Source organism: Vidua chalybeata, chromosome 5 (assembly GCF_026979565.1).
Source record: "Vidua chalybeata isolate OUT-0048 chromosome 5, bVidCha1 merged haplotype, whole genome shotgun sequence".
Classification (NCBI taxonomy): domain Eukaryota; kingdom Metazoa; phylum Chordata; class Aves; order Passeriformes; family Viduidae; genus Vidua; species Vidua chalybeata.
Genome location: NC_071534.1, coordinates 19975877 through 19992712, shown reverse-complemented (window position 1 = coordinate 19992712; position 16836 = coordinate 19975877). Strand labels below are relative to the sequence as shown.

At 44.7% G+C, this 16836-nt stretch overlaps 1 protein-coding gene across 8 annotated transcripts in view; it reads right to left on the bottom strand.

The window, feature by feature from the left end:
* TMEM184B (transmembrane protein 184B) overlaps window positions 1-16836 on the bottom strand; it is a 31812-nt gene that overhangs the window by 1085 nt on the left and 13891 nt on the right. For 4 of the 8 annotated variants that reach the window (XM_053944013.1, XM_053944017.1, XM_053944009.1 and 1 more), the window contains exons 3-8: window positions 15130-15295; window positions 11755-11845; window positions 11158-11233; window positions 8001-8092; window positions 7554-7723; window positions 5413-5607 (exon numbers count right to left, since the gene is read on the bottom strand). In XM_053944013.1, coding sequence (XP_053799988.1) covers window positions 5413-5607; window positions 7554-7723; window positions 8001-8092; window positions 11158-11233; window positions 11755-11845; window positions 15130-15295 — 790 coding nt within the window. Of the gene's footprint in view, window positions 1-40; window positions 3445-4488; window positions 4513-5412; window positions 5608-7553; window positions 7724-8000; window positions 8093-11157; window positions 11234-11754; window positions 11846-15129; window positions 15296-16836 lie in introns of those variants that run through there. The other 4 variants (XM_053944011.1, XM_053944016.1, XM_053944010.1 and 1 more) reach the window with 3 other exon arrangements.

Below are 16836 nucleotides of genomic sequence, written 5' to 3'. Positions count from 1 at the left end.
GAGAAGTCACCCAGACAGCACCACACAGAGGCAGCTTAAGTACAATCTATATTATCTCTATATTTTTTATTTGTCATCATATTTGCTCATTTCTGCGGAGTATAATGTCACAAAGACCAAAATAGAGAGCGGCTTGTCGCTGAGCTCACATCAGTTAAACACAATAGGTACAAAACTAGGTGACTCTGTCTTATTTATCATACTTTTTTTCAGTCATTTATATACAAAGAACTACTCTATATGGAAAAATAATAAACAAATCCCATGGGTATGTTACATAGTAAACAAAAAAGGAAGGAAGGAAGGAAGGAAGGAAGGAGAGCAGAAGCAGGTGAGGGAGAGCAGCTCCAAGGGTCTACTCCTGGAACCAGCACATTTCTTGGGTCCTGGGCTACCATGAGCAGACTGACAAGACCATGGATGCCTTGGCCTTCTTGGTCTCAAGCTCTGGATCTCACATTTGTTCCTCCAACATAAAGTGGCTTCAGAGCCAGTGCTTCTTCTGGCATTTGCCAGTCATGAGGAACAGCAGGAAGCTCAGTGATGGATGATTTTGTGTGGTGCTTAAAAACACACACACACACACATATATATATATATATATATATATATATATATATATATATATATATATATATATATATATAAAAAATTATAAAGTAGGGCAGCTGGCTTGTTGGGTACTAGCTCACCAGGCTCCTCCAAAGGCAGCTGGTGCAAAAGAGTTATACTTGAATCCATTACACACAGGATGCTTTGAGAATATCCAGATCTTCTGCACAGTGCATATATATATATATATATATATATGCATATATATATATATATATGTATGCAGGAAACATTTCAAAATAAGTTCTAAGACATGCTTCTCTAAGCCTAGACCATCTTCGTGCTCAATGGGGCAATCACACAGATTTCAGCCACCCAAATGCAAAGATTGGGGGCAATAACCAAGTGATACTGGGACATCATCAAGGCCTGCAAATGCAAAGAAAGCGGAGGATAGGATCATGTCCCATGCCCCACTTTCCTAAGAGAGAGTAAAATCAGTATCTCACATTAAAGGAATATTAATCAAAGCCATAGAAAACAGAAGCAAAGTCTATTCAACCTTCAGCCCTGCTTTCCAGGCAGCTTATGCATGAGGAAATTTTACACCAAGCCCACACAAAGCCTGGCAGAGTGCGTTTGCATGTCTAATTAAGCAGTCACAAACTTAGGAAAATTAATAACCAACAGCATGGCATTGCAGGATGTGTGTGAATGGGGAAATCCAGCAGCAGAGAAGCTGTGGAGATCCTCCACAGATCCTTCCAGAGAAGCTGGAGTGATCCTCCCTCCAGCTCCCTCAACAGTACTGCTGCTCTCACCTGCTTCACCATCCCCCAGAAACATCAGTACAGGAGCAAGCACTATCCTTAAGCTTTCCCCTATCTGATCCTCACAGCAGGGAGCAAACCTGCCTCTCTTCAAGCCCTTTTGCTCAGCTTGGGCAGAGGTGCTGAATAAATGTGGTGCTCTTCATTCACTGTCACTTCTGAGACACTCAGTGAACAAGCAGATGGATCAGAAAACAAATGGAAAGGTAAACTCCAAGCAGTAAACCAGACTCCAGTTCTCCTAGCAGGACAGCAAGGAGCAATCAAAAATCACACAGGTCTGCTCTCAGCAGGGGAGGCATAAAGCAGGAGAGGAACGGAGAAACTATAGCTGAACACAGCAGCTTGCTCCAATCTCTCAATTTTGCTTCCTCCTTGCAGGTAGGAGCATCTGAGCTGTAGCACTTGAGCATGCTGCCCACTTTTCTCCTAGATAATTTTAAGCAAGCAAGAGGCATTTCCTGGTCCCTGGACAGATCTACAGAGGGACCGCTTTTGTTTTGGCTCCACTAAGTACACATGGGTTCATCCAAAACCCAACAGAAGCAATGGGAAACTTCTCCCACTTCCATGGATGCTGGTTCCACCCTTGATAGCACTGCAGGTGCAGCAGAGCCTGTGAAATGTGCAGCAGCAGTAATTGCTGCCTGAGAAAATAAAAGGGACAAATTTGACCAGCCAGGTCATGTCAGGTTTCAAGTCTGCTCCAGTCTGCCCCAGAACAGCTAGAGATAAAAAACAAAGGACTGTGCGACATTCCTTCCTGAATATTCCAGCCTAAGGGTGAAACTTGTGTAGCTCAGGGAAAGTCAGTGATGATGAGCATGGGGAGAGCTACCTGTGAGAGACCAGGACCTGCTCTGGCAGCTACCTCTAACAGGGGCAGATGTGATGCTGGGGGACAGGAAACAAGAAGAAAAACTGGTTTTGTGTTTACATATCTTCCCTTCCCAAAGAAGGGTGAAGGGGCCGGAGCTCTACAAACTTCCACCATCTATCATAGCCAGTCCTGAGTCTTGTTAGCAGGAGAAAGATGCTCCAGGGAGGCTTCCTGTCACAGGAACGCCAGGGAGATGGGAAGCTTGGACACCTGGTGATTAAAAAACTCCAGCCTTGCAAAAAGATAATTCCATCCCCACTGAGCTTCAACAAGCTTTTATAGCTATTGGGGATGCAGGGAGCCAAGGAACATGAAGAAAGCCCTGTACTTTTCCCCTTTGCTCCTTCAAGTGACTCCAGGACTCATAACTAGGTGCTCAGGAGGGTGGGGACAGATGTTCCTTACTTAGCACTCAGGGCAATGGCTATTTAGAAAGACCAGTCTCTGGTCTGGTCGCCAGGAACGCTTATGGCTGTATCCCCATCCTATTTCCCAAGGATCACAGAGATGTTAGTACCAGGGAGCTGGGGAGAAAACTGTGCCTACATCAAGCATTCAGGAAAAGAAATAGAAAGCAGTCAGGTTGTCCTGTTAGGAAAAAAAACCAAAAATATTTTTGGCTACAACTCTAGGCTCTGGTCAGTCACACTCCACACCAAGCTGGGCAGGTGGGGGAAGCCAGAGCCCCAAACCCTGGAGCTTTGCTTGAATCAATTCAAATTGATTGCTGCCATAAGGAATGGGCTCGAGCATGGAGTCCTGGCCATTCTGCCACCTCTGCATTGCTCATTGTGTCCGTACCCACAAAAGCTAATGGGAAGTGCCCACTTCTGCAATCTTTACTCTCTAGGAAGTGATATGACTTGTTTCTGCTTTAATAAATTATTAAAAAAAAAAAAAAAAGAAGGAAAATGACAGCCTGTGCTAGCAGTTTCCCCTCCTAGAATTCATCATCGGAGCTCAGCAAGAGGGTCTTCTCGTTGTCACGGGCACCGGAGCAGCTGTGGGAGCGCGAGATCACATGGCTGCCATTGCGCCAGGGAGGACCGTGCTCCAGTGTCGACTGCTGGGTGTACTGCTGGTAGGCTGGAGAGAAGTTGTGGATCGCATCTTGGACAATATCATGGGGATTCATGGTCTCCTTGAGGCTGCTGGAGATGCTCTTCATGGGAGCACAGCGACCTGTTTGGATAAGACAGGAAGGGGCAAGTAAAGAACACTGCTGCCTTCCCCACACTCCTTAATATGAAGGTAAGGAGAACAGGGGACATGCAGTCCTAGATCCCGCAAAAGGTGCGTTACAGGCTTCCTTAAGCAGCTGCTGAGGAAATGCCACACAAATAGCGTTGAGTTTTAACAGTGGTGCTCCTAAACCCAGACACTGTGAGCCAAGTGAATCCACCACAGCACCAAATGGGGGACATACTATGAGAACAAGACACACCCACAGTGACAACCTCCACTACACACTATTGGTGCTGGCCTGGGTGTGCAATGAATACAGTCAGGTAGGGAGGTGCTCCTCTAACAATTTCAGAAGACAAAAACTAAGTAAATTCTAAAAATATAGGAGAAAGGGCATTTGCCATTCCACTCACTGCAAATTAAGACTGCTAGGTAGTATCGAAGTGCCCATGGGAAAGAGATCATACAAGTAAAAAGCAGCACAAAGTAAGGAAAGGAGGGAAACAGGCAGTACTAGAGGCAGAACTACCCCATGTGTCATGTTGACACCATGAAGAAAGCAGCAGATGGAGAATGTACCACCCAAGTGCTAAGCACAGAGGGAAGCTGTGTCCCCTTCTAGGAGCTGCCATGTCTCATGGCTTCTAGGTTCCTTTTCCAGTGTGGGCTTCTGGCTCTGCTCAGTTCTGGGGATGAGCTCCCTAGAGAACCAAAGTATGCTGATCATCTGTGGCAATTATAAAAGTGAAGGGAGGCTGGGGTGAGAGCAGCTCCTTTGAGAGCCTGCACAACTCTTCAGGAGAGAGAGTCCCACAGCTCTGACACAAATGCTCTAAAGCTATGCATTAATGCCCATACAGCTGTTTCACTACTTGTAATCCAGACAACCCTAAAGCAGCTGTGTGAGGCAGTGGAGTCACAGACTTGCAAGGAAAGGGGAACAAGGGACAGGGCAGGCTGTAGGCAGGCTGGGAATCAGGAGATAACAGCATCCCAGCTAAATACCAACTGAGACAAACACACAAAGCATGCTGTACCTACCGTATGGCCCATATGATGGAACAGCTGCATCAGGGACCAGTGGCCAAAGCAAGGGAGAGATAAAAGGAAGAGGAGAGAAAGACAGAGACAGAGAAAGAGGAAATAACAAGAACTGAACAAGTCCCACCACAGAAACATTCCCCACTGTACTGACCTGTAGTTTACCCTTTCATCACCCATAGATCTCATCTCCCCCCACTGCAACCACTGTTCTTCCAAAACCTCTGGGGCTGGCTGGGATGGTCACCCACATTGACACCGCCCCAAGGGTTGCTGTGTTCCAGCACCTCGGCACAGATCTCCCCCAGGACAAAGGAATCCCTTTATTTGGAAAACACTGCATAGACTATAATGTTTTCCACACTAGGCACAAAACCCCCCTTTCCCAGAGATAACATCCATCTTGCTCTTCCCCAAAATAAGAATCTTCCTTATAGCAGCCCAGCCCTCACAAAGTCATTACAGGAAGATCCTCCTCCTCCTCATCCATGACAAACATATTGCCAAAGCACAGCCTCATCTTCCCAAGCCAGATTCAAAACAGAGCCTGTTTTAGGCCCTGTCCCTCCTGCCTTCAGTCTGTTACACAATCTGAAGCAATGGAGTTCCCCTTTGGGGAAACAGGAAGAAGGACAAACCCATTCTACCGAAACAATGCAACATCTTACAGCCCTCAGGTCTGCAGCAAGTTGTCGTGGGTGGCATACTGGGGAACTGAAAAGGGAACAGTGCAATTCAGGCAAGGTTTCTGCCCTGGAGAGCTGTTGCACAATAAATCTGTTCAGACACCACACAGGAGGGGATATGGTGTTTTCCAAGCTATCAGGTTGGGCATCATATCAGTGTGCTGGCTGCCTGAGGGACTAGTCTCCACCCAGTCTCACTGCCAAAGAGACAAGCCATATGCACTGGCATGCTTCCTACCTTGGGCATCAATTCTCTTGTCCACATACACCTTGTATGTGAAGGCATGGCGCAGGGCAATGGCTGCAAAGAACATCTCCACACAAATGATGAAGTCTTGATAGCCAGCAGCTACTGTGCCTTCACCCACAGACACATTAGCAGAGTGAATTTTGGGGATGGCACCACACTTTTCCAAGATGGCCAACAGCATCCCTAAACAAAGTAATAAGTTCATGTAAACATGCAGAAAACATGGTCTCACAGTAACTGCAAAGAATGGAAATAGCTGTTTGTGCTGTATGTCCTAGACACAAGCCCACTTACCACAGGAGCTACAAACAGAGTGGGCTACAAACACGCACCTATGGTCACTTGTACAACAGAGAAAGGAAGAATAAAATTAGACAAATACATTTAAGGCAAAGAATGTTCAAACACTGATCCTCTTCTATCCTCAACTGATACATAAACTGTGGAACTAACTGCTGTAGGACTTAATCAAGTCCAAAAGGATAAGAGGAGTCAGATATTTCTGTAAGCAACCCTGTGATCTCGGTGTTGTCCCAAAACAGGTTCTTTCACACAGTGTGCAAGAGGCCAATCCACACAGAGTCAAGGTATTTGGCTTATTTACAGATCTGCATAGAAAGGGGTGCTGGCTGGCAAATCCACAAAGCTAGCATGAATACTACCTAAGCTTTTTGCTATTTATACATTTTACCAAACAAAGCCACTAATGTTCCTTGGCTAAAAAATACCTAATTCTCTTTTAATTAGTATTATGTCTTCTATTGGTTAATGAACCTCTCCCTGCTCACACTAATTAGTCTGTATGCTCAGTCTCTCTCTCCTTTTGAGTCAGTGGTTTCTTGGGTCAGTGGCCACGATCGCCCCCTGCCAGAATTACCTTTTACTCTGTTGGAGCTGATTCAGCACAGTTGCCGAGCTGTCTTTATTAGTTTCTTCCTTACCTTGGGGGTTCTGCCAAATGTCTTTGTGGCCTGTAAATTCTGCATTCTTCGTGTCCACTATCTGTGGTACATCCCTCTTCCCAAGCTTTGTTAACCTCCCCTGAGGTCACTGAAAAATGCTGATCCCTAAACCTTAACAAGGCAGTTCTACTGTCAAGTAATTAATCTTTCTAACACTTGGACATCACTTGGAGCTTGTTTGTTAGCTCCTGTTTCACAGATTAAACCTCTTTTCTTGTTGATTAGACTTGAAAGCATACAGAGATCAAACACCAAAGAACATACTTTCTTAAGAAAATTTTGACATATTCCACATTTTGCAACATCAGCACTTGCACTAGCTAGAACAAAAACTGAAGTTAACAGAATTTTTCATTTAAGCGTATTAGTGTTTTTGACACACCACTGTAAGAAAGAGGTTTCTCCCTGTCCACAGCTTAGTGGCTGAAGAATTTCAGGGAAGACAAAGTGTGTGACCAGATGCCTCAAGATGATAAACCAGCTTATTAGTTTGTCTGTAAACAGGGAGGATGGGCTATACTACAACAGCCTGAATTCCACCTAAGTTCCTACTCAATTAGTCTTTGAAGTGCAACTCAGTAAACCTAAGTAGGGCATTGAACAGGGAAATGCTTAGAGCCAATTAGTCAGAAGCACTAAGCTTAGGTGGAATTTCAACTTTCCGACTCTGCTTCTGCTTCATGTGTATGAATTCTGAGTGTCCTTCTCCCAGCAGTGTTTCTGTGGCAGAACACACTGCATCCAGCCAGCTTGCTCCTTCACATACACCACAGACATACCGTTAAAATTTTATTTATAGAGCACTAAAAAAAACACTAAAACTTCTTAGATGTGTTGTTTTAATCAATAAAATGGCAGCATGCAGATAAAATGTTGGCAGCTTGTGCTTTATGATTGTTTCAGGAATGCAGAGAACTCTTCACCCTATCAGCTGATTTTGCCAAATACATGTTCTTGTGCACACACACACAGGGATAATAAGAATTCAGGAGCATATAAACAAAAATTAAACTGAGCAAAACAGCTTTCCCAGAGAAAAGCAATGAATGACTATAAACCAAATGGAATACAGAAAGACATTTTGTCTGTTAATCAACATCTGCTCTTGTGCCTGAGCCCCTGCAGAGAGCTCTTTGTGTCTACCAAGGTAAGGGAAAAGCAGCTCACCTTGCCAGAAGGACAGAAAGATGACAGACTTCACCATGAAGAACTTGAGGACTGGGCTATAGGGACTGAGCAGCTCACGTGTGGCAAAGTAGAAAAGGAAGAGGGCATACAGTGCCAGGCTGACAGAGATGTTGTAGATGATCGTCACATAGAGGTAGCCACTGGTTACACTGAAAAGAGAAGATATATATGAATGCCTGAAACTTCAGCATGTTTTCCACTTGTGGAAAGTTCCAAGAGTCCATTTCTTTCCTGCTTCCCTGTCCCATTCCCACTCCCAAACCAAGGTAGAAGAAATATGAAACTAATAGAGGGCTACCTCTGCCTTCTTTTCTCATGCACATCAACCCATGTACTCCCACCTTTTCCCAGCACACACACGGACAATAAGCAAAGCCAGGCAGAGAAAGGACAGCCAAATCTTGCATGCTAAATAAATAAACTTACTCAAAGTCACCATCCTGGTACTTGCCGAAGGCCTGAAGGATGACTGTGCTGATCGCCATGAGGGGCTTCACCACACAGAACTGCAGGGTAGCCTACAGGAGGAAAGAGGGGAAGAATGAGAAGGTAGGTGGTACAAGAGGACAAGCTGCCAACAGCATCACAATGGAGTGTCCACTGGGACTACTCAGCAAGGCAACACAATCCAGCCCCAACGAGACGTCTGACCCTGCCACTTGCTAACTGATTGTGCTTGAGGACTGCAGCACCCAAAAGGAGATGAAGGAGTTTCAGAAGATGTACATGTGCTATCTACTTGTCCAGAATGGGAAGAAAAGCCTCTCTGTAGGGTTGTTCCTAGAAGCTGTCAGCCCCATTCTTCCAGAGCTGCTTTTCACAGGCTGTGCTGCAGCACATTTATGCACTGTAACAGTATGAAAAACAAAAAAATCTCACACTATGCTATGGCACAGACACAGCAAGTTTAACAGAGACATATTGGGGAAGGTAAAGCAAACCCCAGTCCATAGTTGTCACAAAGTCAGGCAAGAAAGTCCCCTGCATCAGAGGGGAACCCCGCGGTTTGAGGAGGAATTTTTGACAACGGCTACAATATTAAGGCATTTTGTAAACACAGCAATGTGTGTTGACACACACAAGTTAAGAGCTATTCTGTTGTCATCCACATGACCTTTACTGAATCTCCCCAAAGATTCTGTGGCACTTGGGATCAGCTCTATCTATTCTGCCTGTATAAACTACTGCTCCTATTGGGACTGAGTGTTCTCTCAAAGCCACCGCATTCCTCAACTTTCTGCAGATGTTGAACTTCAAAGTCCTAAAAAAAAGGAAAGATTTATGGCACTAAAAATGTCTCCCTGAAGAGATGTGACCTGTGTCTCCCTGAAGGAGGCTGGAAGAGCCTGGGTAGGTGCTGACCCGTGTGCATGTGGGGAGGGCTATGTATGGCAAGAGGGTAAAACCAAACAGTAATAATTGCTTTGGATACGATGCAATTTGTTAGTGGTCATAAGACTTCAAGGAGATTAAAAACCCCAGCACATGCCAGTTAGTGAGTCACTTTAAATATGTGAACTGGAAAAGGTCAAGTTAATTGGTAAACAACTCCATCCTCTGAGCTTCCCCTCCTTCCGATCTGGGGACATTTTAACCATTTCCCTGCAATCCAAACCACCACATACTATTTTTAGCTGCTTCCCTAGAAGATGCTATAGCATATGGGAAGCACATGGATGGTGTGTGACCCATGTGTGAGGGTCACCAGACAGAGGCCCAGCAAAGAATCTTGATCAAGACATCTTTAAGAAAACTGTTCATACTTCACACCACAGGCAGCCGCACGCCACCACACCGCTGGTGGTCTGCAGGCAACACAGGCAGACTGACTGACCCACAACAGGCCTGAGAAAAGTTGTGGGGGGATGGTGTGAAGGTAGTAAGAAAAAATTTACAACACACAGATTCCTTCAGGATGAAGGGGACCAGAAAGAGCAGAAAATGGCCAGGTGGTGATGGGAGGCAAAAGAAGTGCTGGAGATACTGAGAACAGGGCTAAAAAGGGCAAGGTGTTCCTTTCAGCACATTCCTCTTCCTGATCATCACCATGGTGGATACTGCACAGGTCAGCACTGACATTTGTTCTGTTGCCCTTTTGCACCAGCCTTCCCAGGAATTTGCCGTGAAAGGTCTTCCCCAAAAATCCAGGAAGTCTAGAAGTACCAGAAAGTGAACCTTGGCATCAACGATTTCTCACCAAGACAATATTTAAGTTCAAGTCAAGAAGGATGGAAGTATTTAAGCATCTCTTTGCAATACACCTCACTCACAGCCTCCACAGCAGGAGTGCAGACTTAGCAGATAGCAAAGGGCAGGCATGAGTAAAAAAACTGCTGCCAGATACCAGCAAAAGGAAAGCAAAATATCTACCAAAGACAGAGTTACCAAATGAGCTGGGATTTGTGGAGGCCAGCAGAAAAAATATACCTTCCCCATTCCCCAAGGTGTGCTTCTAGTCCTCACTGTTTTGAACAAGCTTTCCAAACACAGACATGTGCAAACCAGGTAGTGACTGCAAGAAGCTGTGGGACATGAAAAGCAAGAAGTCTAAGGGAAATTATTTCTCCAGCACTCATTCACTTTCATGCGTGTTACATCTGCTTACAAAATATTTAAAAGGTAAAAATTAACATTAGGAGCAATAAGAATAGGTAATGCAGTGAATCAACCAAAGGGTGCCCAGATGAAACCTATGAGAAACAGCCGAAGCAACATACTGGGCTCAGACTAGAAAAGTATGAGGCAAGAAAACAGAAAAGCTGTAAGGACAAAATATGGGGCAGGGACAAATAGAACAGATATGCAAAAACAGATATGTTCCTGCATATTGCTAAAACACAGAAGATGTGCCATGATGTTCAGGAGAAGCCAGGGCAGATATCTAGATCTGCTGACTGAAATTACAGTGATCTGAGTCCTTTCAAAGAACCAGACCTGCTTCACACTGCTTCCACAGAAACCTCCTGTGTTCATTTCAGCAAGTGAGCAAAGCCTTGAAATTCACCTGCTGTTTCATGACAGGTGAGTGACCTGCAATGAGCAGACAAGGGCTGTATAGAGGTTTAGGCCTCCCCCATTCACCCACTCTGGACATACCCAGCTCAGCACAGACAGACACACATGGTGAGCAATACTTGGTTCCTCCTACAAAGCAATGTGTCATCCTTAACCTCCACCCCTCCTCAGCTCCAAACCACAACAGCAGCACTGGGAATTCAGGAGGCTGTTACACAACTGTGGGGTGTCTGCGACACAACACAGACATCGATTTCTTAGAGCTGGGACCTCTGTCATCCAGAAATGAAGAGTTTCTTCCTAGGATAATCATCACTTCCAGAAGATAACCTGTGTCTTAAACTAAGGCCTTCCTCACGTGGGGTTGAGTAGAAAATGTTAAAATCATTTTTAACATATTTAAATCATTCTTAACAAACAAACCAACCCTGAAACACCTCCTCTTCTCAGAAGTCTGCAGGCCTCTCAAAATGCTATTAGAGCCCCCCCTCAAAGATCTCAGAAATTCAGCAGCAAAAGGCACTATTGCCACCCTCACACAATTTCTGCAGAATGTCCCAGCCCATACCTGTTTGCAGAATCTCAGGAATCCAATTGAATATGTCTTTCCCCACAGGCAGCAAGTCCCGTACATACAGCTAGACCTGAAAGAACCAACACAAGAGTTCACAAGCAAGACTTGGGCAAGTGTGCAAATCTTTATCTACCTCTCTGCAGCAAAGTTGCAGGACTGGTGCTTTCTCCAACAATGACTGCAGTTACAGCCATACCCTCTTCTAGAGACGTGTCTAAAACAACATCCTGACTATACACTGCAATTTTTTTTTTCTTGTCACTGAGCAGCATGGGGAGAAATACAGATCCTAGAGGAGACACACAATCAACTGAAGACAGAAAAGATTTAAAGGTGGAGAAGGGAATAAGAAAATAAACAAAGGAATAGGCAGATGTCCAGAAAAACTGTGAATCAGTCCAGCTTGCCTAAGAGGATGTGATCAGCCTGATCTGTCTCAGAGCAAGATACTGGTAAATCATCATCATCCACGCTGCCCAGCTCCAGCAGACATTTGCCACCTGACACAGTTTTTTCAGGACAGGGATAGAGAAATAGTAGATGGGCACAGAAGGAGGACAGCGTCATGCTGTAAGCACAATAAATACTCACTCAATTGGTTTCCCTCTGATCTCAGACATGATGGAGCTCTCCCCTCCCAAGTACTCATAGCAGAGGCTGAGAAAGTTGTATATTACAAAGGCTGCAACGACATCAATCACAGTAAAAGGACAACCAACTTCAAAACAGGTGCAAGGACCAAGAGGACAGGCAATAGACCAAACATTAGCAGGGACTGCTTATGCAGCACCTTTCTCTTCAAAGCACTCCAGATTTTCACTGCATGTATCATCCTACCTCAGCACTCACAAGACTATCTGAATGGGAGTTTAGCCAAGGTCCCAGGCCAGTTCCATGACTCATGCCAAAAGGGTCACAGAACCATTTAAAACTGTGGTCAGTCTGTTTTATTTGGCATCTGTAAGATGCCATTCTTTACAGGGTTCCTGTGTATTATTTCAGGACATTACACTGGTACTAAATAACCTGGAAAAGGTATCTCTGATCTATCAGCCATATGTTATCTCCTCTATTTAACCTTTTAGCTGATGAACACAGCTTGTCTCTGCCAGATAACCAGACTATAGACATAAGAGTTGAAGAAACAGAGAGCTTATAACAATCAGTGAAACTCTGTTTTCATGTCTTGTAGGGACTTTTGCAATACAGGCTCTGTGCTTCATTTTCTCAAAAAGATTAAATTTCTTGTGTGCTGATAAACTTCTCCTTAGGCCACTTCTTTTCCACCTTCCCCAGAAACATGTTACAGATGACAAACAGACTGACCACTAACACTCTGCCCCATTTCAGTTCCCCATAACTACAGATGTATCTCCTTTTCAGGGGATCCAAACTCACTTAAATGTGCATGAAGTGAGCCTGTATACACCCTGCCACTCCCTTGACTTCTTATAATTGCTGTTGGACCCTTGAAGTTGTGAGATTTTTTAGGGCAAGGACTGTACTTCTGCATTTGACACAGACAGCCCTGGGGCAAAATGACAGACTAGATGACCCTTCTTGCAACATTATATTCTATGGTCACCTGTATGTGAACATTCCCTGAAATGTCAACACCCAAATCCTGCTTTTTGCCCCAAATAACCGGGATAGAAACAGCAGTCTCAAGGAAACTTTAAAATAAGAACAGAAACTTAATAATGTACAACACTGAGAAGCTGATCTCCCTAAGCAGCCAGTTATTAGACCTGAGGTCAATTTTTCCACATGAATGATCTTCCAAAGTTAGACAAATTCTTCTATAAGCATATAAACCATGCCCTGGCAAAGAGATACTCCACGGTCCCCAAAACACTTACAGTCTCAAAACACTGTACTTATGGCTTGTAGACATGTCTAGCTGGCAAGACTGCTATGGCACATAAAAGCCAGTGGTATACATGCTTCTATGTATGTAATTGGGATATTGTTATTCTATCTGTAATCCTTATTATTGAACGAAGTTCACACAGTAATAATTTTGCCAAAGCTTTAATTAGGACAGAAAACACGGAAAAATTATTTAAATAACTGTGGTAACCCCTTTTGCCTTCAATTTTCCTGCAACTTAATTGACAGCACCCAGAGGAAGAAAAGCTAAGCTTTTCCTATTGTCCTCCAGTGACCCCTGCCCTCTGATGTGGTCATTACAATACCAGCTGCCCATTCCCCACGCACTAGGGAAAAGATGACATCAGAGGAAGAAAACAAAACAAAACAAAAGAGAGAAATATCTGTCCATTCATCACCAAAAGAAGTGCTAACTAGCAAAGCTCATCACACCAGCAAAGAACTCTTCTCCCATTCCTGATCCACATCCATCAGATGGTACTCATGATATCAACATAACAAAAAAAAACCCAAACAAACCCTACTTGTATCAGTGTTTCTGACACCCTGGTTTGTACAGAAGCAGTCACATGAAAGAGCAAAACCAGAACAGGCTCCTCCTAACACACACTACAAAATACAGTCCATAAATGGCTTCAGACAACTTTCAAAATTTATTAGTAAGGTCTTCTTCCACCATTCCCTAATAGCCCACTTTGCAATGTAAAACCTTTCCAAAATATAAAGAAGGTGGATGGCAAGAGACAAAAAGGCTGTTTTGAAGCAATCCCCAGAAAAAGTGAGGAAGAGAACCTGCTTTCCAAAGGTGTCTTCACCTCCACCTGTAGTTTTCTCACACAGGCCAACATGCCGAGGTGAACTCCAGAGCACCGGCAGCCTCCTGAGAAGATGCTCAAATGCTTGCAAACTCCCAGAGCAAGAGAGGCAGAGGGACAGTGGCTGTTGCCAGGAGAGCAGCAGGCTTCCTGCTAGACCTATACACACGCACAGGGCGGGGAAAGAAAAAAACCCAGGCCCCAAACAAAGATGCTTTCTTGCATCATGTGTGCACATTTGCCATCTGCTGCTGCATCCAGAGCATTGTTGTGGACTGAAGGAAGGCCTGCTGGTCTCTTCAGCTCATTAACTTGTTCACATGGCCACGGGCAACTGTCTACATTGCAGACCTCAGCAAAACAACTGCACCAATGATTTAGTATTTAATGAGGGTATGGTGATAAATTGTCCTCAAAAAGACACTGCTAGAGTGAAGCATCTCCTACTGAGTGAGTAGAGGCTTCTTACAGGATGAGACCATGAGGGAAGTTACAATAGCATTTACAGGAAAGTAACCACTTCCCTCACATACAGTGCTAGTGGTATTACATCACTGCAGCAGATATCCAAAACCAAGCAGGTGCTCATCCTGAACATGGCACCTTCTCTTCTACAGGACTCCAAAGCACTTTACACTTCACCAGCCCCAGCACCTGGCCATTGTGCTACCCTGTGCAAGCACACAAGTGGCCACAGGATGGGACCAGAAGAATACACTGCTAACAAGCTGCACCAGGAACACAGGACAAAGCAAGTGTCTTGGCTGCTAAATGCTGTTAAAAGAGACAGGAGCTAAGCAATATGTCACTTTCTAACACCCATATACCATCAGATCTTTTGGCTTCACCAAAATCTTTTACCTTCCTGAAGTAAAGGACCCTAGAAAACCATAAACTTAGTCTCTACAGAACCCTGGAGGGAAGGTTCACACTCAGAGGCCAGTGAGGGAGAGGGTCAAGTTGGACAGGGCTTTGAGCAACCTGATCTAGTGAAAGATGTCCCAGACCATGGCAAGGGTGCTAGACGATCACTGGATGATCATCTAGATCACTAGATTATCTTTAAAGTCCATCCTGAGACAAACCATCCTACCATTCTATGATTTTCAGTCACTAAGGAAGCCATGGTCATCCAGTTGGGCACACCATTCAGCAGGTGACAGCGATGCTCCCTCCAGAAATGTTGCTCTCAACAAGAAATAAAGTTCTCTCAGGGCAGAGACTTCCCACCCTCCCCATTTTCTGACTGACATCTCCTTACCTTCATAGCAGTCCCGCACTGTGCCAAAGTAAACATAGTACTGGTCATTGGTGAAGAACAGGAGACTGAGCCATGAGTCAAAGGCATAAATGGGCACAATGAAGAGGATCCGAACGATGTAGCGCTGTTCATTTGGGCAGCTGTAGCAGCGGAGATGCATGTAGATCTGAGAGACGGAGAGGGGAGACCGGGATCAGCGGTATATGGAGCAGAGAGGAGAAAGTAGAACTGGAGAGTCAATTGGGCCAGGAAAAACAAACTCAGTAAATCACCTCTCGATTGCCTCCAGCAGCCTCAAGGTGATGAACATAAAAGAAAAGATAAATCACTGTTATCGTATGGCATTGATATAGCAACCCTTAGTTTGCAGACGGGGGGAAAGAGAGGGAAGAGAAAATGGAGGCATTTCTAATCTAGTTTCTTATAGGGAATTGATTTATTTTTACATCACCTTGCCCACATTCTTTTTCTTCATACCTTTTTTTCCAGTCATCAGTTCTACATTCCTGCTATCCTCTTTTAAGTCCCTAAGATTCATAATGCTGTTTTTCTCTGAAAAGGGAAAGTGTGCACACTTAAGCACACACTCGTTGTGAACACTCACTCTTTTGGCTGTTTTGGATGCTTTTTGAGACTTTCACCTGAAACAACCTAATAGAGCCCTTTACAGCACATCCCAAAGCTGATAAGCCACAGCCCATCTGCTCAAAAGGTGTTATTTTGCATATGGGTGACAGCACAGCCACAAAGGGTCAGCCATCAAGGGAGCACTGAGCTCATGCAGTGTGCTCAAAGGAACCACACAGTTTGTTCTGACTGCACACATGCCAATCCTTCTAAGTCAATGGCTGGGGGGAGTACAGCATCCCCACCCTTCCTGCTCCCACCACTCACAGTTCCTTAGCCATTATTAAATCCCACACCTAAGATGCTTTTTTACAGAATACCCACCTCCCCGAAAAGGTATTGACCACAAGCACACCCTGAAGATGAGCACAACCCCTGTAATGCCCTAATAACACAGGCAGAGCTTCAGCACGATTTGTGGGTACACTTTCTTGACCACAGAGACAGGAGAGGCAAGGCCTCTGTACAGCAATTCTCATTGAGCTGCTGTCCCAGCTGCTGGAATTAGTAACAGCCAGCTGATTACATATGTGCCTCACTACTGACTGATTCTGCTGCCTGAAGAGGTACAAGCATTTGTTTGAAGCTTCACCCTGCATTTTGGGGTGCTGTGAGGATTCTCCAGAGACTAAAAAAAACATACAATCTCATCTTTCCACTGTAAGGGAGAGAGGCTTGTGTCTCCCCAGCTGTCTGTTGCTTGTTCATTCCTGGTCAAAACTGACTGAAGGGCTCAAAAATACTTCTGTTTCCTTTCCCTATGAAGTGCTCAAAATACTTCTAATTCCTCTTCTTAACCCATGAGGAGCTCACAAAAAGCTCATTTCCTGAGGAGAACAGGTTGAAAATAAGCTAACAAACCTCAGAAATATTTTTGCCTTGTGACAATCCCAGTGACCCATTTCATCCAGCACACAGACAGCTGACACCAGAGTTCAGATGACTCCAAGCTTTGCCCTTGGGATGTCAAAAGAGCCCTGTGATCCATGTGCCTAGGAGAGCACAGGACCTGCTGCCGTGTAAGAGGACAACAGCGCGTTTCAATCAATAGTGTCTCTCTGGCACTGACCTCCATTGGTT